At 42.4% G+C, this 24,332-nt stretch overlaps 1 protein-coding gene across 1 annotated transcript; it reads right to left on the bottom strand.

Moving 5' to 3' along the window:
• Window positions 1–11,993: 11,993 nt before the first annotated feature.
• On the bottom strand, window positions 11,994–23,647 carry YWHAH (tyrosine 3-monooxygenase/tryptophan 5-monooxygenase activation protein eta). Its single transcript, XM_081287656.1, has 2 exons — window positions 23,325–23,647; window positions 11,994–13,466 (listed from the first exon to the last, which is right to left on the bottom strand). Exons 1-2 carry the CDS (start codon window positions 23,409–23,411, stop codon window positions 12,813–12,815), a joined length of 741 nt encoding a protein of 246 aa, XP_081143782.1. The 5' UTR covers window positions 23,412–23,647; the 3' UTR covers window positions 11,994–12,812.
• Window positions 23,648–24,332: the final 685 nt, after the last annotated feature.

Here is a 24,332-nt window from a genome sequence, read left to right as displayed (position 1 = left end):
GCAGGAAGCACAGAGTCTGGCACACAGCGGGGCTCAGGAAAGTCACACCATACCAACTGAAGTAAATTCAATCTCACTGCTCTTTTTTTCCTAATGGCAGTTTTCCTGCCAACTAGCAACACTACAAGCAGTTTGAACAAAGCACTTAGAATGTTAATGGATGAAAATGGGCTATAGCCACATTTATTTCAAAGAAATTAACCTCTGTGAGCTTTATTGCCTTGTTTACCTTGACTACACAGCTGTTGGTTGTTGACTACACTTCTGGGTCCCAAGGGGTGGAAATGTTCCCTTGGCAAGATGATGTCAGCCAGAGGTGATATGAAGAGGATAAGAAAACATAGCAACTGAGTTACCAACAACTTCCTGTGTTGCTAACACTGTCACCTCACAGGGACCCCTCCTGTGTCTTTCTCAACTCCAACTGTGTCAGCCAAAGAATTGGAAAATCCAGGGGATGTGCCATAGCTGTGCTCTGATAAGTTCCCAGGAAGGAGGAGAGCCAACAATTCCCCCTCTGGGATTTAGGGGAAGTGTCCTTAGATTTCCTAACTGCTATTGCCCCCTGGTGTCCTAACTATGCCCTACAATGTCAGCTCTAAAAATAAAAATACAAATGTAATACCCACCCCCCAACACACATACCAGGGGATTAAATTTAGAGCCTTGTGTATGACAGGCAAACACTATACCACTGACCTATGCCCCCAGCAGTCTTTCAAATTTTTATTTGGAGACAGGATCTTACTAAGTTGCTAAACCTGGTATCAAACTCGAAATGACTCCTGACTCAGCTTCACAAGGAGCTGGGATTACAAATTGTGCACCACCACACCAGGCTCCATAGATGTGATTTGTTGGAGAGGGGTGCTGAGGATGGAACTCAGACCCTCACACATGCACTTTACCTATTACACCTCCAGCCCTCCACAAATGTAATTTTTAATTTTATACTAACCATATTTAAAAGGATACAGAAGGCCCCAGGTTCTATCTATGGAACCCAAAAAATGGTATAATTAAGCAGATGAAGTTAACTTTAATAATATTTTTATTTAAACCAAAATATCCAAACTATTAGCATTTTAATATGTAATCAATATATAAAATTATTCAGATATTCTACATTTTTCTTTTCTCCTTGCTAAATCTTCAAAATATGCTACATATGCTATACCTCAAGCACCTCAATTTAAACAAGCTATGTATCAAGTGCCCAATAGCCCCACATGGCTAGTAGCTACTGTACTGGATAGGTCAGCTTTTGTGCTCAAAGAGCTTAACCAGAGCTTCACTGCACCCTGGGCCAAATAGCATCTCTAGACCAGCTTTCTATCCTAGGCTACATGCTTACAGAGGAAGCTTCCTGATTGTCATCTCCACTTGTCTGGATAATAGGAATCTCTACAAGCTCTCCAAAACTGTATTCTCATTTTCCTCCCCCAAAACTATCTTCCACAACCCACTCCAACTCAACCAATGTGATTTGTTGGGGAGGAGTGGCCACCAGTTGCTGGAACTAAATCCAGAGTTATGCTTTTCCTACACTCCTGCCATACATCCACACCATGATCCGATTCTATGAACTTGGCCTTTAGACATATAGGTAGAACACCCCTTATCTGAAATACTTGAGACAAGAAATGTGTTAGATTTCAGATTTTTGGAATTTTGGAATATTTGCATGTTCATAATGATATATCTTGGGGATGGAAGCCCGATCTAAAAATGAAATTCAATGTATATTTCTCACACATAGATGTCTAAAGATAATGTTTTACAATATTTTTAGTGTACCTACATTTTTTACGATGACCCATTATATGAAGTCAGGTAAAGAATTTTCCACTTCTGGCATCATGTCAGCATTCTAAAAGTTTCAGATTTTCAGATTAGGAATGCACAACCTGTATCTGTTCACTTGTCTCTAACTGCACTGCTATTGTGCCAGTCCAGGCCAACATCATCTTGCCTCAACTGTTGAATGATTCCTAATTGTTTCCATTCCTACCTTTTCACTCTTTAACTCCGCATCTACACAGAAAGCAGAGAAGGGTCAGATCACTACTCTCCCACATCCCTCACCAGCTTCCTGATGCCTTCTAATAAGACCCAAACATCTCACCTAGCTTTGCCACACCCTTTATTATTACCTGCTTCCTGAACTTCATTGCCCATCATCTCCTGCCAGCCATGTGCCTCATAACTAATAAACTCATTTTCTCTTCCTGCACTTCTCCCTCTGTCTAGAACGTTCTTCCTCCAGACATTTGCATGGCTAGCTCCTTCTCATCATTCAGGTCTCTGAATAACCTTCCCTCACCACCTTCTTAGTCATTTTCTGCCCAGGAACCTTGGTTTTATCTTCTTCATAGCATTCATTACTCCCTGAAATTGGTTGGTTGGTTATTTTCTGTCTCTTTTCACCGGAACATGAACTCCATGAAAAAAAAAAAAGAATTTTTCTTATTTGTTTCTGTTTTTCTAGCAACTAGAACAATATCTTGCAGCCACATAATAACATGTAAATGAGTGAATGCTAACTTCCTTCTGATCCCCAGCTCCTTCTCCTTTAGGTTTTAGGATAAGTTCACCCATACAGCCTTTCCAGACTGCCGTGCTTTATTCTCTAGCACAGCTTCCTCTTTGCTACATACCACAGTCTTGACTTTGGCCAATTCATTTCTTTTTTGGCTTCTCCCACTGCCCTTTATTACCACTTCTAGACTCTGCACTCCATAAATAGGGGCAATGACTGAGCAGCACAAAACATAGCATGTAGTAAATATCCAATAAATATTTGTTGAATGAATAACCAACTCCTGCTGATATCTCCTAGCCCTGCCCGGGGAAATGATTCCCTGGCAGGTATCCTACCAGTCCCCTAGAAGAGGATTTTCCCTAGTCTTCTCTGGCTTCCAGGAGCTTCAGCTGTCACCTCACAGACCACTGAGGTTTCCTGAACATGAATATCTGGCTTTGAAGAAAGGAAAGAGACTGAAGTAGAAAGAGAGAGGACCGTTGTCTCCCAGGCTATACTTATCCATTCTCCTACCTCTTGTACCCAAGGTCATCAGAGCCCTCCTCCTCACAAGGGTCTCAAGAACCCACCCAGGTTGGGATGAGGGAGGGTTTCTGAACCCTGAGGCCCACCCACTTTCTTCAGCACCCTTCAACCTCCACTAGTTTGGGCATACAATGTCAAAAAGCAAGAGTCTGTTCCCATCCCCACTCTGTGGCTGAACAGAGTTCCACAGCATTTTTATGGGGGGAGGGGTTCAGATAAAGGGTGTGCCACCTTTTCATCTCTAGGCCAATTTTCCTTTCACTCAAGTCTAAGCCTCAGAGATTATGAAATACAAGCTCCTCATTTTCTAATGAGGAGAAGCCAGAGAGAAATAAGAACTTGTGCAGGGCCACACAGTCTCCCCTGAAGCTCAGGGATTCAAGTCAATCCTACTTTTTTTTCTTCCATTCTCCTTCCCTCACCTTAGTAAAACCATCCAGTTATAAACTCTACACCTGGGCTTTCAACTCCTTGATCTCATTTCCAACCCATAGTATAGGGCAACATAGGGGAGAAGGTAAAAGATTACAGACATTGTTTCCCCCACTTGAAACAGGTACATGGAAATACCCAGATCAGTTGTACCTTGCATAAAGTTATACAGTGAAGCAGAAACTGAGAATCTTGTCTCCAGCTCAGATCCAGACCCCACTGTGCCAGAATGTCACAAGGGAGGGTGTGGAGGGCAAGCATATCAGAACACAGGTGACAAGGACATGAATGACCAGCTGACCACCTAGCAAGAAAATCAACCACTAAAGGACTGATGGAGAAAGTATGTGACCAACGGGTTGATTACTGACTGGCTGACAGAATGTTTGTACTTACTGGCAGGATAGCTGACAAGATTGACTGACAGGCTGGCTAGATTTTCTCACAGGGCCAACTGGCAATATGACTAGATCAGCTGACAGAATGAGTGTCAGGCTTGGTTAGCAGATTGGTTGCTGCAGGCATTCCAGAGACTGCCAGCCGCTCAACCTCAGTCCCCTCCTTCTCCCACTTCAAGCCATGTCATCATGAGGCCCCTCCCACCGCCAACAGGTTCCAGAACCAACAGGTGCAAAGTTGGGGAAAGGAACCATAACTTGCTCCGGAGACTAGCTGTTTCAGCCCCTCCGGAGCTTCAAGGTGTCACTCCGTGGCCAAGCCAGGAAGATAGGGGTTGGACGATAGGCGACAGGCGACGCTAAGTGTGGGCATAGTTGCGTATGGGCGGGGATAGTGGTGGGGCGTTAGCAGGAGCAAAGAGGAACGGTGGAGCCCTCCAGTCGACTCTTCCGCTGGACATTGACTCTATTCCCTCCCTCTTTTGCTTTCACCCTTCACCTCCTTCATCCTCCCCTATCCTCTTGGGAGCATGAGTTGCCCTGCAGACCTGTCCGGTCAATTGATAGGGTGAAAGAAGTTTCTGACTTTCATCAGTAACCCCAGCCTGGGTATCCGGACCGCTCCTGATAGGTCAAGGGACCCTGGGACCCTTTGGGCGCCAGGTGGGTGGCAGAGTATTACAGGGGTGAAAAGCTCCTCACCCCCTCAGAAGTCCTTGAGGACTCTACAAAAGCCAGGGGTCCTAAGTGAGCAGGTTGGGGCGGGAGCCAGAGGAATTTTTTTTTTTTTTTTTTTTTTTTTTTTTTTTTTTTTTTTACTGTTTCTATAAATGAGTCTCAAATTACGCCTCACCCTCACTTGCTCGCTCCAGATGTACCGCTATTCCTCAGCAGCGCTCCTGCACACTCACCGGCCTTCCTGATAGCCAGTCTGGAGCGTGGCGGACAACACTTAGCCCGCTAGGTGGCATCAAAGGCCTGCAAAAGTGGGGCAGATTGGTGCATCGCCCTGTGAACCCAGAAAGGTCAAAAAGGATATAGAACCCCTTCCCAAAGGAGAGAACTTAGGTCCACAATGGCAGGGACATCCTCACAGGAAGTGACTTCCTGCCCCTGGAGAAAAGGAGGCAAGCCAGAGAAGGAAGAGGCTAAGAGGATATGATACCACAGTCCAGAGCATAGGTATATTCAAAGGGCCATCCAGATAGTGGGAGTCTCCCAGTATGTGAGGCTGAGTTTCTTTTCCTATAAAATTAGGGACAGGAAGGATACCTGCTTAGTCCAATGTCTGACATGCTGTGACCCAGTAGTCACATTAATAAATGTAAAACAACATTCCATAAGCCAAGACCATGCCTGGCTGGCATCTGAGTGTGATACCTCTTGACATTAATGTTAACTTGAGTAGGTACAAGCCCCAGTTATTCCATCAAATACCTCCAGTGAAGTTCTTTTGTAGATTTAAATAATGTCCATTATCAGCTGACTTTAAGTAAGGGGGAGTATCCTAAGTAATCTGGGTGGGCCTCATGTAATCAGTTGAAAAGCCTTAAAATCAGTGAGCTTTCCCTGTAGAAGGTAAATTTCTGCCTGTGCACAACTCTTAGCAAGAGTTCCAGACTGCACTTACTAATTTCAGACCTGTCTAGCCCGTCCCCAAATCACTCAAATCAACTTCTTGCAACAAATCTCTTATTATGTATATCCTACTGGTGCTGTTTCTCTGGTTGAACGCTGAATAATACATTGAGGTATAGTGTGTGTGTGTCTGTGTGTGTGTGTGTAGGGGGGGGGTATTCTGGGGGAGGGAGGGACTGGGCCCATAATCTTCATGTTATTCGTCCCTTTTTAAGCCCCAGGAAAAATTGTGCCTTTGTGGGGGTCCAATAGTTGAAAGATATAACAAAACCATGATTGTTTACTGTCAGGCCTGGGCATAGGGCTTTGAGGTAGATAGGGGCCCAGGGCCCCTTCTACCACCCCTATCCCCTGGCCTCAGCCTCACAAATGTAACCTACTAGTTTCCAGGGCTTTCTTTATAGTCAGCTCATCCCAAGGGAGGCAAGGCTCATCCTCTTTCTCCAGTAATAGATATAGGATTGGGAATGAGGGCTGTGAACCATGCTGTATCCCTGAGAGCCAGCTGGTGAGGAGGAGGCTTCTCCCACAGCGACCAGCTTGCCTGCATGTCTCTGTACCATGCCTCCCCCACCTCCATCCCACAAGTCCATGTGTCATGCACAAACCTACACCTCTTGCCCTCCCATCTGACTTCTAATAGTCACTCACATTCATCAATTACATTTTATGTTGGAGCACAATGCCACACTCTTTACTCATCTCATTTAGTCTCACTACAACCTGTGGGATGGGAATTGTTACTGTCATCATCCCATTTTACAGATGAGGAAGCTGAAGCATCAAACTATTCCTTTAGCCTTCCACCTCTTTTACCTGCCCCTGGTAGGTAGAACCTTCCTTCCAGGTGGTCTGAGAACATCTGTGGCAGAGAAAAAGCAGCTCTGGTGTGAAGCTCTGTTAAGCTGAAGGGTTTCATCACTTCTCAAGCCCTCTGTTTGCTCCTCACCTCATACAGTGACAGTGAAGAATGAGAAGATGGCTGGTCTAAGAGTGCTTGGGGCTTTATAGGTACCTGGCTTCCCTTCCTTTCTTTTCCCAGAAAACTGGGGAGGCTGATGAAAAGTCATCTGGTGAGAAAACAGTAGGCTCGAGTCAGCCTGAGTTTGAGACCTGCTGCTGCTGCCTGAAAGTATGGAACCTTCAGCAAATTCTAGAATTTATCTAGGCATTGGTTTACTCACCTGCAAGATAGGCAAATGAGGGCCTATGGACACAGTGAAACAGCATGTATTTACATGCATTCATCTCTTCACCTTTATTAGGGGGTTGATGACAGTGAAGACCTTAAGCTACAAATACAAGAGATTACCATTGTTACTGCTGAATGATCCTGCCTCACCATCTCCACCCTGTCCCCAAACAAACAAAAAAAACTTGCTCTTCCCAAAGTACAGCATTTGGGGGGGGGGGTACTCGTTTCTAAGCCTGACCATGAAGATGTAAGCCTCTGTAAATATTCCTAAGGCATCTCTCTTGCTTTGGCTTAGTCCTAGGCCTGCCCCACCACCCTCATCTATCTGAATCAGTATCTCTCCTCTACCCCAAGTCACTCAATATCAGGGGCCTGAATATCAGCCTGAATATCCTTGCCTTCACCCTTATTCATTCCTTCAGCAAATCCTGTCAGCTCCCAAATATACCTGTCACTCCATCTCACAGTCAAATCACCACCCAAAATCCCTCCTAAACAAACTGCTCTCCCAAACTGCTCCACACAACAGACCTCCAGGGTGAGATTTTTTTTTTAACACAATGCAAACAAGATCCTGTCACCTGCTGCTCAAAATCCTCCCAAAGGGCTTTCCAGTGCTAGGAAAATGAAAGCCAAAGTTCTAACCTCCAAGGTCTTATGAGGCTTGGTTCCTGCTGCCCTGCCCTCTCAACCTTCAGCTCTCTCCTATTTTTTGCTTGGCCTCCCCATCTACCTTTCCATTCTGGATATTCTACATGCTTTCTCTATACATGCTGTTTCTTCTGCCAGTCTTCTCCCCAACTCATCCCCATCCTACTGCCTTCCACAGACCTTTTGGACCCTCCTGCCCAAGCTGCTTCCAGTAGCTTGTTAGATGTTCCTGGAGTTTGACACTTTCCCTTTTGAACATTATGCTCAGTCTACACCATAGCATGCATTCGGGTGACTATGGGATTACCCTCACCCTAAAACATATATAACATACACAATTGTGTGCTTCACTAGAAGCTGGGCGGGTTTTGTTCACTATGGTATCCCCAATATCCCTACACAGGAAATACTGAATCACCACTTGTGGGATGAGTCATGGATAAGGGAGAGAAGCTAGGCATCTGCCTGATTATGGTCAGGGGGCCACAAATCCTGATTTGCTTGGGGAGACCCAGTGTTCTTTTGTTATCCATGAAAAATAATAATGGTGCCCTTGTTCACTCTAAAGTATTCCAATATGGTGACAAGTTACAGAATCATCCCGGTTATTAGAAAGGGAAGGGTTCTGCTTTTTTTTTTGAGCCCCACAGTGATTCCACTTTTCCCCCAAAAGACCAGAGCTTCTTGCTCCTGAGATATTTTCTTCTTTTAATATTCTTCCTGTATTGCTCCCAACACTCAGAAATACATAAGAATTCTGTTTGCCCATTTCACTTCAGAAGTGTCCTCCTGGAGTGTTGCCATGGTGATTGGATGATGTCACTGCCCTGGAAATGGTTGCCTAGGAAATGACTGATGTCACTTCTAGAAGATGATTCCCATGGTAACCATCTGGGTAGAATGTGGAGTAGCTAGGAAAGTGAAGAGTATGGAGGGCAGATGCAGAAGGAACAAATGTGAAGAGTGGAAGGAAAAGGGAAAGAGAGAAGTACAGGGGAAAAGACCAAGAATAGGATTCAGACCACCCCCAGAGCAGTTGAAAATAATACAGAATCTCGGAAATGAAAGTTCCCAGAGACCACCAAAAGCAACAATCTCATTTATTTTGCAGATACATCCAAGAGGCGAGGACTTGCTCTAGATCACACTACTAATTTGCAAGTGTAAAGAGAAAAGACTTCAGTTGTTTTGTAGGGCTCATCAGTAGATTTGGGTGAGAAAATGAAGGATTCTTGTTGTTCTTTTAAAAAAAATTCTGACCTCAAATTAGTCAAATTATGAATAATTGGCTGAATAAGAAATTCTTATTGTGCATTGTGTGTTAGGCCTGGAGAGGAACTTAAGTGACAATTTTATTCTTTGCTTTTTATTTTTTTATTCCCCACTAGAGTGTTAACCCTAGGAGAACAAGACTCCTGTCTGTGTCAATTCACCAACTATCTCCAGCCCGCCCCCCCCCCCAATATGTACCATGTAGTAGCAGCTCAATGGGATTATTGAATAAACAAAGAAGTGATAAATGCCATTGTGTGGTACAGACCCATAGAACCAGTTCAGGGTCACACAGAAACTGACAGGTGGGATTTCATAGATTAAATTTGGATAGAGCAAGAGAAGAAACCCCTTCCAGAGGGAGAGTAAGAACTTGAGCAAAACACAAGAGCAGTTTGAACAAGTTGGATGCAGCTGGAGAGAGATTTCAACTAGTGGTACTTCAGTCCACATCAAGTGAAGGAGCTCCAAGTCTTAGGAGAAAGAAAGGCATTAAGGTCCCCATTTCAGGGTATGCCTGGGAGTAGGAGTAGTACAATAAAAAAGACCCATCCAGCTGGAGCCAATGTAAAGGAGAAAGTAATCTCTCCCCTTTGAACTGCTATGTGACTTTGGTCAGGCTTTGCATTATTCTTCTAAATTGCTATTCAGATCTGCAATCGACATAGTATCAAAAAGAACAAGAATCCTAAGCCAGGCATGGAGGTGGTACATTCCTATAATCCCAGCTACTCAGGAGGCTCAGGATTACAAGCCTCAGAAATTTAGTGAGACCCTGCCTCAATTTTTTTTTAAAGGTGGGCAAGTTGGTCACCAGGCACGGTGGCACACGCCTGTAATCCCAGCAGCTCAGGAGGCTGAGACAGGAGGTTCATGAATTCAAAGCCAGCCTTGGCAATAGTGAGGCACTAAGCAACTCAGTGAGACTCTGTCTCTAAATAAAATACAAAATAGGGCTGGGGATGTGGCTCAGTGGTTGAGTGCCCCTGAATTCAATCCCTGGCACTTCCCCCCCCCCACCAAAAAAGTGGGGATGTTGGAGATGTAGTTCAGAGGTAGAGCCCCTGGATTCAATCTTCAGTTCCATTAATAAAATAATAATAATAAAGGACTTTTAAGTCCTACACAAAAATATATTCTTCCATTTCCTGTTTGACCTCAGGAAAGTCACTTTTTCTGAGCCTTGTAATTGGAGCTACAACCCAGATCACAAGAGTATTAGTTTGTAATTTAAACATGAATTTAAAGCCTCACTCAGCAAGGTGATCAGCCCACACAGGACAGAAAATGTTATTTACTCTTCCCTTTCTGATATAGTTTCTGTACTCCAGAATGACAACGAGTTGTGCTTTGGGAAATGACTTTGACAATAGATTCCTTCAACCTTTAGCTCATCCAAACTTGCTAGGTGCCATAAGGTTTATATTCCAGTGGAGGTGATAACATGCTGAAAAACTTAGAATAATAACAAAGACTGACCCCAAGTCACCTAGCAGTTCAAAGGAAAGAGGAAGCTTCCAGCCAGATCAGAGGATTGTAAATGAAAGTATTTCATTAGGTCTTGAAGGAAGAATTCCTAGGACTAATTTTTTCCAGATGGGGATCAAAATAACCATGGCATAGTTGAAATAGTCTTGAAGTAGGACATCCCATCTTTTTTTTAATTGCTCAGGCTGGCCTTGAACTCCCGAGCTCAAGTAATTCTCCTATTTTACAGTTATATATCAGCGTACCTAGCACAACAGCCCATTTTGAGTTCAGCTTTACCTTTTAATAGCCATGTACCATAAGCCGCATCTGGTATGTGGTTTCCTGTTAAAAAACATTAACATTCCTATCTCCCAGGGTCATTGTACAGATTCAGAGACCATAAAAATAAGTACTCAGAACATAGTTTGCAATGGTGGTTTTCATCAGCTAACCTAACTATTGGGCTATATAACAGAAGATGATGTAAGTCCCACTACTGGGCTATATTTCAGAAGATGATTTAAGTCCCACTATAGTACGGATGCTTGAAATCCTAAGTGTTGGAGCTTGCCTGATAGTTGGGATTCCTAACTGAGGAATCAGTTCAAACTCTATAGGACATAAATACTCTAAGGGTGGATTGCAAGTAATGCATGGAGGGCCTAACAAGTCGAACACAGCCTACTTTATCGTAGAGCCAAAAGGACTTGGGAGGGGCTAGGGTTGTAGCTCAATGGTAGAGCACTCGTCTCACATTGTGAAGAACTGGGTTTGATCCTCAGCACCACATAAAAATAAAATAAAATAAAGGTATTGTATCCATCTACAACTAAATTTTTTTTAAAGGACTTGGGCCTCCCCATCTCAAGTAATTTGACTAAGTGATTTATTTGACAAAAGTTCCATAACTAAGAATGCTATTCATTCCCCAAACTCAAGGAAATGGATATTTGAACAAGGCTTGAGGAGCTACTGGAAACATGAAGTCATCAATTTAAAAATTTAAAGTACAACTTTGTTTCTAAGTGAAAATATTAAAAGGCTAATAAGTAAGCTGCCACATAGCTTAAGTGATAAATGCCCGTCTAACATGCCCAAGGCCCTGGGTTCCCCATATAGCACCAGAAAAACAAACAAAAAAACAAAGCATTGAAATCATCCTCAGAATGAACATCACATCCTTTTTCCCCTAGTCTTAACCCAAAGGGCATAGCACAGTAAAAAGCATGCAAGGATTTAGGGTATCTGAATGCTCTTCTAGGTTGTCCCTAATTTTGCTGTGACCTAGAAAAACTATTTTATTTCTTTAGACATTAGTTTACCCTGCCCTCTTTATCATGCAGTAGAAAAGCCTTCCAGGTTTAGGCCACATGCAATTTATATTGCTTCCTCCTAAATTCTCTCAAGAACTCCATTTGTCACTGATGGGGCTACACTTTAATTATGCATATTCCTACTTCTCTATACCCAATTTTCAGACTAAAGAAATTGTCTGCATTACAGAGTAGTTGGAGTTGAAACATAATCCAAACCCTAACCTTGACTCAGAAGTAGCATGGCTTGCCAAGGCTACCCAAATCCTTGAGGTCATGGCTGTACAGGGACTCTTAGGCTCATTTACAAACATCAATTATTGGTTAGAGTGGATCACAGAAGCTAATAGCTGAGTTCACAGAAGACTATTTTAAAAACTCACAACCCTTAAATGTGTGCTACAAAATATGTAATGGAATCAATTAGATGGCAGGAAAGCCTGGATACTGTACTGCTGATACTTCAATGCTCTGAGAGCCTCAAAATGAATCCAAAATGATGACTGGTTGAAGAGCTCCTTGGGAGAGGGAAAAAAAATCAAGACCACACACAGAGATAATATCCCCAAAGCAGCATTTATTTACCCTTTGAATTTCAAAACATTTATTTATTTTATAAGTCTGGCATTTCATAATCACCTGTCTTGATTGACATGGGCTGACACACATGGTGCTGTCAAGATACACAAGGACAACTGCCAAAGAGTTACAAAAAATAAATCCATGATTCTTAAACAACTGCAACCAAAAAAAAAAAAAAAAGAAAAAGAAAGGAAAAAGTTACACATATCAAAACTTTAGATGCATTGCGTTTAAAAGGTTTGTGTACATCATAATTTAAAGAGGCAAAACAAGGTGCTACTGAAACCTCACATCAAAGTTTATTATAAAGCTGATGGAAAGGAGCAAGTTGTCTCTCTGTATCAGCTTTCCTTAAGTTTTCCATTAGCTGAAGAAAGAGGTGAAAGGGCTGAATTCATTTTTGCATGCACAAGATGTACTGCTTAACAAAACACTATCAGCTTGTTTTAAATATCAACCATAGCCTGTGTTGGCTAATTCTCCTCTCTAAACTCCCCAATTACTTTTGCCTAGATTTGCCATAGATTAATAGGCATAGTTAAATGCCTCATTCAGAACACACTTCTTTGCACAATTCAAAAAGGGAGCTCCTGTAGGCTCAAAGCAACCATCAGTCCAGCAATGCCCATGATGATTTATCTGAAACTGCTTCTCAAGAGACAGGAGAGCAGATCTGAGTAGCTGTGCTGCCAATACAGATAGGTTTAGCACTAGATATTTAGTGACTGTGGCAAGGAAGAATTGGTGATGATGGGAATGGTGGGTGAAGGAAGGGCCAGGGATCTGAAGGATCTTCAGTTGCCTTCTCCTGCTTCTTCATCCTGCTGGTCGCTCGTCCAGAGGGTGAGGTTGTCTCGAAGCAACTGCATGATGAGTGTGGAGTCCTTATAGGAATCCTCATTTAATGTGTCCAGCTCAGCTATGGCATCATCGAAGGCTTGTTTAGCTAAGAGGCAGGCCTGCTCAGGTGCATTCTGGATCTCGTAGTAGAACACAGAGAAGTTGAGGGCCAGGCCCAGCCGAATGGGATGTGTTGGCTGCATGTGCTCTTTGCTGATTTCAAAGGCCTCCTTGTAGGCTGCCTCGGAAGCTTCTACCACACTGTTTTTCTTCTCCCCAGAAGCCACTTCTGCCAAATAGCGGTAGTAATCACCTTTCATTTTCAGGTAAAACACCTTGCTCTCATACTGGAAATCATTGCAGTTCTTGATGAGGAACTTGTCAAGCAGAGCCAAGACATCATTGCACACTGTCTCCAGCTCCTTCTCAATCTTCTCCCGGTAAGCTTTAACTTTCTCCAATTTCTTTTCATTTCCATCAGACATGGTTTTCTGCTCAATGCTGCTAATGACCCTCCAAGAAGATCGCCGGGCACCAACCACATTCTTATAGGCCACTGAGAGGAGATTTCGATCTTCATTGGAGAGAGGTTCATTCAGCTCTGTCACCTGTAAAACCCCAAAGAGACAAACATTTGAGAGCTAAACCCAAAAATCTTGGAAAATTCTTTCTCCAACATAATTAACAATCCTTCTCAAGAAAGGACTTATGGACAAGCCAACTCTGGAGAAAAAAAATTCACGGGCAATATCAATATACATCCCATCCAATGGAAGACTATAGTACAAAAGTTAAATACTTGGAAACTCAAAATAGGAATAGGGAAGTCATATCAAGTCTTGAATGTAAGATGTTGCTTTCATCTTGGAAGGAATGGTGACAAGGATGATTATGGAAAGGGATAATCATGAGGAAGAAAACACTGAGACTTTATCCTGTTTGATTATTTTCCTACAGATTCTCCTAGCCCTCCCTCAAGCCAAAATAAATGATGCATTAGTGACAGTAAATGTCCCCATCTCTGCTCAAAGGAAACAAAGCTACATAGCTGCCCTATTTACTCTGACCTGATAGGAGCCCAGGCCTAACTGGCCCTAGAAGCACTAATTATTTTAAATGGAAGAGTTAAAGTTCACCAGTTGTTAATTTCCCTTAGTTCTCTATGATGCCAGCTCCAGGTGAATCAGCTATATAGTTAGTAAGACTGTTGTGGGTTGAATTGTGTCCCCAGTAAGGTATGTTAAGGTCCTACCTTCTGGTATGGAAAATGTGACCTTATTTGAAAATAAGGTCTATGCAAATATAATTAGTTAAGATGAAGTCACATTGGAGTAGGGATGTCCAAGATCCAGTAACTGGTGTTCTCATAAGGAGAATGAGATTTTAAGAGACAGACATACACAGAGAACAATGTAACAACAGAGGCAGAGATTGGAATGATGTTGCCTCTATAAAGCCAAGAACCTTAGGGCTGCCAAAAACCACCAAAAGCTAGTAGAGAGGCAAGGAAGAGTTCTTCCCTAGGGACTTCAGAAGGAAGGCAGCCCCATCAACTCCCCAATTTCAGACTTTTAGCCTCCAGAACTGTAAGAGAATACGTATAAGAAAAACTATAGAAAATCTATAGTTTTAAGATACTCAGTTGGTGGTACTTTGTTCAGCAGCCCCAGGAAACTAACACAGGTCTTTTTTTTTTTTTTTTTTTAAAGAGAGAGTGAGAGAGGAGAGTGAGAGAGAGAGTGAGAGAGAATTTTTTTTAATATTTACTTTTTAGTTCTCGGCGGACACAACATCTTTGTTTGTATGTGGTGCTGAGGATGGAACCTGGGCCGCACGCACGCCAGGCGAGCGCGCTACCCGCTTGAGCCACATCCCCAGCCCTAACACAGGTCTTTAAAATAAAAAAACCCCAGGGGCCAGCAAAGTAGCTAACTTGCTAAAGTAATCTAGGCCCTCAAAAGAGCCTGTAACCCCTTTACAAAATATCTCCTTAACATGACGTATTGGTAAAGGCCTTTTATTTTTTTAATTATTATTTTTTAGTTGTCAATGGATCTTTATACATGGTGCTGAGAATCAGACCCTGTGCTTTACACTTGCCAGGCAAGTGCTCTACCACTGAGCTACAACCCCCAACCCCAATGTCTTTTATTTTAAAAGGAAAAAAGGGAAGAAAGCAAAGCACTTGGGAAACCATAAAATAAAGAAAGGTATTACTTAAATTGAACTTTAATGAGGGAACCGCCACCAAAGAAGGAGAGAACGAAGAGTTATACAAAGCAAATTCTAATGGACATTCAAGAATGAGCAGCAGAGAATCAGAAACAATGATAGTTTATTTGGGGAAAAAGTGATCCAAGAACATAAGCAACAAATGTAATTATTACATTTAAAAATCAGAGAAGTTGTACCTAGTTCTTACAAGTTCAATCAAGCAGCTACCTGAGTCTCTCTGCCCCAAACTCCAGACAAAATAAAAACACCAGCTCCCCATTCTAATTTCCCCATTTCCCTATCTCTAGGACATCTACATTTCAGTACAGATCCTCAACCCAGGAATATGTGCACCCTCCTTTGCCTACTCTAATCAAACCAAACCCACACTTCATTCTTCAGTGTGTCTTCAGTTCATTTTCCACGGGGCTGCCCCAAGTCCAGTCAAGTGGGGTTCCTCATTCCTCCTCACAAGTTCATTAGTAGTCTTCATACCTCTGAAACCTGCGATAGTCCAGGACAATCTTTTCCTTTTTACTAATCCAAAATCCATGCTCCCTTCAAATTCAGTTGAAGACCAGTGATACTTCCCACCCCAGTTTTCTCCTCTAGTAAGCCTTTAAACATTCACTTTTGCATTTGTTAGTAGAAAGACAAAGAGACTTTGTAAATATTTCTAAGTCTTTTAAGGAAGCAACCCTTCTAAATCAAAATTCCATCTCATTTTGACAAACACAGAATGCTTGAGTCCTATAGGCAAGAGTCAATAAAATAAAATATAAAGAACAGAATTTGAAGAGCTCCTTAGATTCTGCAGTAACAAAATCCAGGTAAGGCCACTAGACATTAAAATGCAAATAATATCCAAGAGTCGCAATATATTTCATCCTGTGACTAATGAAGCTGTTTCTCCTAGACTGCTCTATTCACCAAGGTAACTTCCCAGAGTATATCATCAAGATGGAGTGCATATCTGAAATACATATATTATACAATGTAATTATTAATTACTGAAACCTAAGATACCTGGGCTAGTCTAGCTAGTTGCATGTGACCTCAAACACAATCTTTCTAGGCATCAAAAGTAAAATAAGGAGGATTAGAACAAATGATCTCCAAGGTCCATTTCAACTTCACCATTTTTCCTAATAAGCACCAATAAAAGGTGTGGTAAGGCAAGAGGTTGACCATATTAATATAAGTGAAGTTTAGATGTAATCTATAAGTTTTAGGAATTCATGCAAAAAATGTCCCTTTTCCATTGTGGATAAATTGCTAAAAAATAAGTATTGGGTAATATTTATGATACCTTCACAAGAAAATAACTTACTAGGAGCATCAGTGTTTATGTAACAATCATCTGGTTGCCAGCCAGTCTCAATGAATCACTATCTCCATCAGCTGAGCGTGACTAACATAACTAAGTAAGCACTGTTCTTAGAACCCCAGCCAGATCTAACTAGGAATTAACTGGGTATGTTTAAATATATTATTTTTTAATACTGCTAGGTCAAAACTCAGCTAGTAAAAAGAAAATTTATCACTTGATCAGTTACTAAAAAAAAAAAACAACCCTGAATTTCCCCAGATTGGAAATGAGACCCAAAACAGATTTGCAACTAAGCTTGACTGACAATACATACTTCAAATAACCTCCACTGATGTTAGCACTAGTTGCCAACACTTCAAATACCAAAATATAGCAGCCAGAACAAAAGTTCGGTCCTAGGGGCTGGAGATATAGTTCAGTGGTAGGGTGTTTACCTAGCATGTTGAGGGTCCTAGCATCATTCCTGCTCCCTCCCCACAAAAAAGCTCAAGGAGAAGCAGATACTTTACATACTAAATCAGCTGAATGATCATCTGCAGAACCTACGGAGATGACATTTTGCATCTCTGCAATCACAGGCTTCCAAATATTTTCTAATTAGGAATACAAAGCAAAGACAAAACAAAGAATTTTAGGTAGAAGAGATTTAAGAACAGGGCTTTCAATCTTCTTTCCCCTCCAATACCAGTGTAATACTCATTTCCACCACTTAATCAGCTGCCCTCAGAGCAGCCTCCTTGGCCACTAAGTCTTCATGTGGTTCCCAGGCACCTAAGAGGATGTCCCACTTCTGCTCAGAGTCTCTGCTTTCTTGTACAACTCCCTTATTTATTTTGTCCTATTTACATCCTTACTGAAAACTTTAAACTGACTAAGCCTTCCCATTTTATAAAGATCCCCCTTTCTATTTAAGGACTACCAGTCATTTTCCTAATGTCTTTACCACAGCCTTTGGCTAAACCAATTCTCAACCCTGGGGAACTTTTACCCAGCTTCTCTGTGCTGCGACTACACAGCATTACTGAAAGTCACAAATAACCCAGCCTGCTGCTAATTCATTTATCTTCCCATGACACCATTCACTTACTCAAACATCCCCAGGGGCCTCCTCCAGCAACTCATAAGGCAATAAACCATGTGTTTTTGAGTAAAAATAGACCCGTGCCAAAAATAGAACAGTGACTATTTAGGAAAATTTTAAGCTATTAATCTGGGAAACATTCAACATCAAAAGTAATACTTACCAAACAAAAATCCCACCCAGACTGCCATGCCATACTTCTAGTTAGGGGTAATTTTACTTGTTCTGAATACCTCTCCCATCCTTCACAGCTACACCTGCCTACGCACACACACATTATTGTCCCATCATTTATAGTTACCTTGCCCAGCTCCATTACTGACCAGCTCCATTTTGATGTTAAGTTTATAAATAACAGAAGAAAACAATTCTCCTGAGCAATTATGTTAACAAAATCATATAATGAAATCTTTAAGCTTCTTTGACAGAACACTATTAAAAAAAAAAAAAAAAAAGCAAGCCAGAAAGATGGCTTTTTTTTTTTTTGGCTCTTTCCCAAGTTAATTCCCAGGAAGTGAGGCTCTCACTTGGATCCAAAGTAGCAGACTACTCCCTACAGGCCACTGTTCAAAAACATCACCAGCCAAGGCCAGGCTGAGCCCAGTATTCTCACTAGAGTAAGGCTGCAAGTTCTGTTAGGCTACAAGATAGGCTAAATTTCAAGCTCAGATAATCAACTTCCACTCTAAGCTAATGTTATAAAATATTCACCCTCATTATCATTGAGACGGTCTCTGCCTTGCTTTTGACATCATCAAACACTTTCACAAGGATCTACAGGGGTTAAATGCAACCCCTTCTGAAATGCATTACTGAATGCTACCATCCCTGGAGGCACCAGGATAGGCAGCTTCAGAAGTTGTGCCAGGTTCTGACTGCAGGAAGTGTCAACACCAAGGAAATGCCACTGTAGCAAGGAGTAGAAGCAGCACCAAAATGCTGGAGTGGAAGACCAGTTGCCTCTACCTGGACACTAGGGAGAATTTTAACAGCAATCAAGAAAACGTTATTTAGGGACCTTATAGGCTTACAAAATACTGTAAAAAAAAAAAAAAAAAAAAAAAAAAAAAAGATGGAGAAACAACTAGTGCCAAGTATATGAAACAATTTCTTGAAGTACAAGCTAATACAGTCCTACACTCATTTCATAGCAGAAACTCAAATCCAACTAACATTTGACTTATTAAACTAAAAAAATACTCCTGACCTTCAGAAGAATAAGCCAAATCTAGATCTGAGTTTTCCCTCTTATGCTTCTCTGGTTTAGCTAAGACCCTTTTATGACAGATTTGGGTTAAAATTACCTATATCGAATAAATAAAATTGTTTCAAAAGCCCACATGTGTTTGTGAATGATGAAAAACGTTAATATACCTGAATATATACAGGAAACATTATCCCTTAGCCTCCTGTGGTAGTATCATACAGTGGTTACCATCAGAGCTATGAATTCCAAGTTCAAATCATGGTTTGACAACTTAAGTTTGTGAGAAAATCAAACTGAGTGTTATTTGCACAATGGAGTCAATATCTATCCATAATTGTTCAAAAAATTAAATCAGAATTTGCACATGAAATAACAGCTACCTAATAAACAAAATGATAAATTCCTTAAACTTGCTAAATGTAATACAGAAAACATTGGGTATACTTCCACCCAAAACTGTGTAACATTACAGAGGCTATCACTAATATAAAATCCCAAAGATAAGTAAAACACATTTTTTGTTTCTTCAAGGAAATGAGTAGTGGAGGTCTTGGCTATTTGGAAGTTCTTCTGAGGATAATTCAGGAACCCAAACCCAGATGGTCATGATTTCCACTTCAGGAAAACAAAGCCCAGTGTGTTTGCCACTTAAAGTGCCTTTTAATTCTGACTATTACAAAAATCATCCAAGGCCTTCTTCCTTTTTCAGCTCTATACATGACAAGAGATAATTACATTTCAAGTGACCAGATGATAGGAAACAGAGCTCCCCTGGTTTTTATATATTTTAACAATAATGGCTTTAAGCTTTCATACCACAATTTTGGTATACCTCAAAATTACCCTTAATATCTGCAACATAGATTATGTCTTACCCAGGGCCACTCAGTGGTGCTCTCCTTTTACACACCACCTGCTTATTTCCCTACTTCCCACAATCTCACAGCTGTTGGAATAAGAGCCTTTTGCCACTGGTTGGGCCAAGTGCTTCTCCCTGTCAGACTCTTGTTTCCCTAGCTGCGGATATGTTTCCTGCACTAAAGATTTCTGTAGATATTCTTCAAATCCTTTGAACACATTTCTTCCTGTCCTCAATCAACACTATGATCACGTCAGTATTAAAACATGCCACATCATTTTTACGTTTTATAACTTCATGCTTACTAATTACGTTTCAAAAGAAAAATGGATGAATTAGAGCATTAAGAGGTATGACTGGATTGTGGCCACCAATGCATACTCCCTGGAAATCTATCTGGTTACTTTCCCTTTTCTTAAATCACTTATTCTTAAATGTTAACATTTTAATCCCATTTATATTTCATAGTTCTCATAACTCACAGTATTTCAGATATTTTACATAAGTTATAAATTGTGTAAAATCAGTCAATGCCTGATCTAAGAAGGATTTGGTTTCTAAAATCTTTCACAATGTTTCTTCCCACTATTACACTGTATATATGTTACTAGGTATGAGATAAGGCAAGCTTGGAGATACTCCTTTATTAACTTCTCTTTAATATTTCTTGCCTCTTCAAATTATGGGGTAAGGCAGGGAATTTTAGTTCTCAAATGATTCGAGGCAGCATCATAGCTTCCAATATGCGTGATTTTTCTTTTTTAAAAAAATATTTTTTAGATGTTGATGGACCTTTATTTTATTCATTTATTTATATGTGGTGCTGAAAATCGAACCCAGGGCCTCGCCATGCTAGGCAAGTGCTCTTACCAATGAGCCACAACTCCCAGCCCTGATTTTTCTTTTTTTTAATGCATTATTTTCATAGTTTTTTGTAAATTTATTTTATTTATTTCTTATTTTTAAAAATATTTATTTATTTTAGTTGTAGTTGGACACAATACCTTTATTTATTTTTATGTGGTGCTGAGAATCAAACCCAGTGCTTCACATGCTAGGTAAGCATTCTAGCACTGGGCCAAAACCCCAGCCCTGCATGATTTTTCTCAAAGCTTACCAACACTGTCATCCAGGTGATGCTGGTAGAATAGAGAACATCAATCATTACAGGTAGGCAATATTAAGTGACCATTTAAATTACAAAGGCAGCAGGAACAAGTTAGAAGATTCAGGGTAGAAAGTAATTTGTTAATAACACCAATATTCCTAGTTTGATGCTTCAGATGTCCTGAAACCAAGAGATAGAAGTTTCAAGGTCAGAGTAGTGCCTAGATCCATCCTCCCTAGTTTACTTACCTGCTTCTTCCACTGCCCTAAAAAAAGCCCACATAAATCCAGAAGGATCTAGCATTCACTTCTTCCCAAAAGCTTTAGTTAAGGTTTGTATTAACAACATAAGGACTTAGTGTTCTAATAACATTAATAATTTAATCTACAAATGCCAATTTAACAGGCAAAAATGTAAGAAACCATTCTCCCTGATCAATTTAGATGGCAAAACAATATTTAACATTAAGAAACAGGCATATTGACAAAAAAAAAAAAATCTTATTTTAAAGGAGCTACCTTGAAGGAATGGTTTATTACAAATCTGATGACAGCTTGGACTGAGTTTTCAAAACTGCATGGCTTTTCTAACTTATCAATCATTTCAGATATGAATTATTAATTCCCAATACACTGAAGGGTTCATTAATTTGCAAAATGCTACCTTAATGCCTCAGAGAACATTTGTGGACAAAAATAGCAAGTTATGGAGAAGTATTTTTCAAGTCTGATTATGAAGACCAGAAAGGCAGTCCCCCGGCCGCCGCCGTCGTCACCCCCCCCCCCAAATTAAATAATTTTGTTCTGGTAATATCCCTCCATTTTTTTTCCTTATTTCTCATCTCAAGTTGCCTCAAGTTTCCGATAGCTCCACAAAGTACATTCTAGCCATTTTTTCTTAACCTTAATTCAACTTCAAATTCTATCCTTTCTAAAACATCATTCCCCAAAGGGCTCCTCCTAACCCTGCAGCCTTCAAGTCCCATTCCCAGGCTATGCATGGACCTCACTAATATGTTGAGAAGCTTCAGTTTACACATTCCAATTATAAGTTCTCAGTTACTGGGGAAAAGAGGCACACATAGTGTGACTTGCTGAGGTGGAAAGAGGTAGATTTTTCCCAAAGAGAACTGTTTTAGGACCTCTTCCAGGGAAATGAATTCATACACTCAGTCATTTAAGATTTACAAATTCATATTTTGATTTTTTCCTCAACAAGGTCCTTAAGAATTTAAAGTTCAAGCCCCTAACTTAGACTATCCCCTACTTCAGAGAAAAAAATTCCCATCTATCCACAAAGGCACACCACAGTGTTGAAATGAGGATCCCAATTTGTTAACAAATGGGCCTTGGTGTGTCCTGGTTTCCAAACACACCTTGGTTAGATGTATAACAAGGACACCCTATGTAGTAAGATAACCCAACTATTAGCTGGATAATCCTAAATATTGGTCTCAACTATATTTCATCTGATATTATTATCAAAAGCCTTAAAATGAGATTTTCAAATGAGTCTAACATTTGGGGGTGTCTCTAGGTTGTAGTTTTTTCTTTTAGAAATCACTTCAAAAAGCTAGCCAAAAGACAATGAGCTATAATCCAGTGCAGTCACTATCAAACTTAAAAGCCACCTAAAAATTGCCCAAAAGCTGGCCAAAATGCAGGTGTCTCCCAGAATTTTTGAATTTTGCGGTTTAAGGTGGAGACCTGGGAGGCTAAATATTGGACCATATAGCAAGTTGGTGGCCACCGGTTTTAATTCTACCACTGAGTGACCTTGACACAGAAGTAATGTTCACTTCTAATATAATATGAAGAGAGACAAGACCAGTGAAATGGTAACCAGAACCCAAAGTCTCAGAAACGCAGGTGGTGTCTAATCCACTGTATGTGCTAGGGCGTGGCTGGTCACGACTCCTTCACAGGAAATCAAGCTGCAGAATCTACACGGGTCTTGGGAATGCAAAGACATAAGCTTTCATTTCACCCAGAAGTAGTCACGTTTCAGTTTAATCTCCAGGCAGACGGTGCAACAGTGAACTTGGGGCTATAATGAGGCTACACACCCTCCGTCCCACAGCCCTCACCCACGCCTAGACTGCAGGAGCGGGGTCTTCAAACACAAAGCCAGACCCCAAGCATGAAAAGGTGGGGAAGAGCAATTGGAGCAATCTAAACAAACTGATCGTAATTACACAGGTTTCAAGTCCTGGCAGAGAAAATCAGGAGAGACAGGGCGTCACTCACTAGGTGATTCTTTTATTACAAGTTGGTGAATGGTAGAAGGCTATAGAGTGGAAGCTAGTGAGCCCCCAAGTCCTATAGAACAGTCTAGAAACAGAATATGGCTCCCGCGTGTTTCCTCGGATAACCCTTCCCCCGCAACCCTGAGCACTGTTAGATGCAACGACCCCCCCCCGCGCCACTCATTCTGGCGGGGCTGCAAGGGCGACCCAGAACGGCTGCCCCCCCCCCCCCGAGACCCCACCCCGGCCAAGGCCTCAGGAAATGGCTGGGAGCAAGGCGGGCGCGGGAAGCGCGAGCTGTGGGTGGCCGCGCCCAGCTGGGTCTCCCCGGGCCAGTCCAAAAGGGAGACGCTGCCCGCCGCCCCATCCCTTCCCCGTGCTAGGATGCCCTGGCCAACCGCCCGGGATCGCGGCGCGCTCACCGCCTTCATGGCGGAGGCCATGTCGTCGTAGCGCTCCGCCTGTTCGGCCAGCCGCGCCCGCTGCAGCAGCTGCTCCCGGTCCCCCATGTCTCTCTAGGCCCGGCCTCGCCTCGCGCCCCGCACCGCTCGATCGCCCGCCCGTCCGCTCCCCGGTCGCCGCGGAGGCCGCCGCCGCGCACGCGCACTGGTTCTCCGGCTTGCCAAAGGCTGCAGGCTGCAGGCAGCGCCGCTGCTCGCGCCCTCTCTCTGGCTCGCTCCGCGCGCAGTGGCTGGCGCCCCGGACGCCGCCAAGAGAGGAGAAGCGGCCGCCTGGTGGGGGATGGGTGGACGGAACGACGCCTGCGCAGTGGGAGAGGCCGGGCCCAGCGGCGGGAGTGGGAGGGGGGAAGGGCGGGCCAGCCCTAACGGTCTATTTCAAGGTGACGTCACCTACTATAAATAGCTGCCGCCACCGCCCCGCTACAGACCTGCGCACGCGCCCTGAGAGTACTGCATTTTACCGCCGCAGAGGTGGAGGTGGGAGAGAGCAGAACCGGGGTGGAGACTGCAGAGCAATAGGAGGGACCGCGGTGATGGCGGCGGCACAGGCAGTGCATTGTCACAGCCCCACCCTGAGAAGTGCCCTTCACTCCACATTAGAGACCTGGCTTGAGAAGGGCCCCCAAACCAAATAAACGGCGTGGAGAAGCTGAGAGGCATCTTGCCCCAAAGGGCGGGTTGAGTCCTCCCCTGCTATCCTTCCCGCCAGAGCCCAGCGAGGCTGTTCTCAGGGCCACACCCTGTGATTGGGTCTGCCCTGGCAATGACAGCATCTGACGGGACCTTTGAGTGTACACACACACACACACACACACACACACGCACCCCCCTGGTTGCAGAAGTGAGAAGTGGCCTTGGGCTACTGTTCCTTCTGTGAGGAGGAGGGATTGGGTGACCTGGTTGAGATGAAAAACATTCACAACACACCTACCAGAAGCAGGCCCAATGCTGTTTAAGCCTCAAAACCCA

This window comes from Spermophilus citellus, assembly GCF_964194105.1.
Source record: "Spermophilus citellus genome assembly, chromosome: 3".
NCBI classification, from domain to species: Eukaryota; Metazoa; Chordata; class Mammalia; order Rodentia; family Sciuridae; genus Spermophilus; species Spermophilus citellus.
Note: the sequence above shows the minus strand (reverse complement) of the source record. Positions and strands in the feature narration are given on the sequence as shown.

What these genes read in the sequence shown, in the direction of transcription:
- YWHAH (XM_081287656.1), bottom strand. Translation starts at nt 23,411, where the DNA reads ATGGGGGACCGGGAGCAGCTGCTGCAGCGGGCGCGGCTGGCCGAACAG. An exon ending in TGGCCTCCGCCATGAAGGCG is followed by an intron (nt 13,467 to 23,324) that starts GTGAGCGCGCCG and finishes GGGGTTTTACAG; the next exon opens with GTGACAGAGCTGAATGAACC.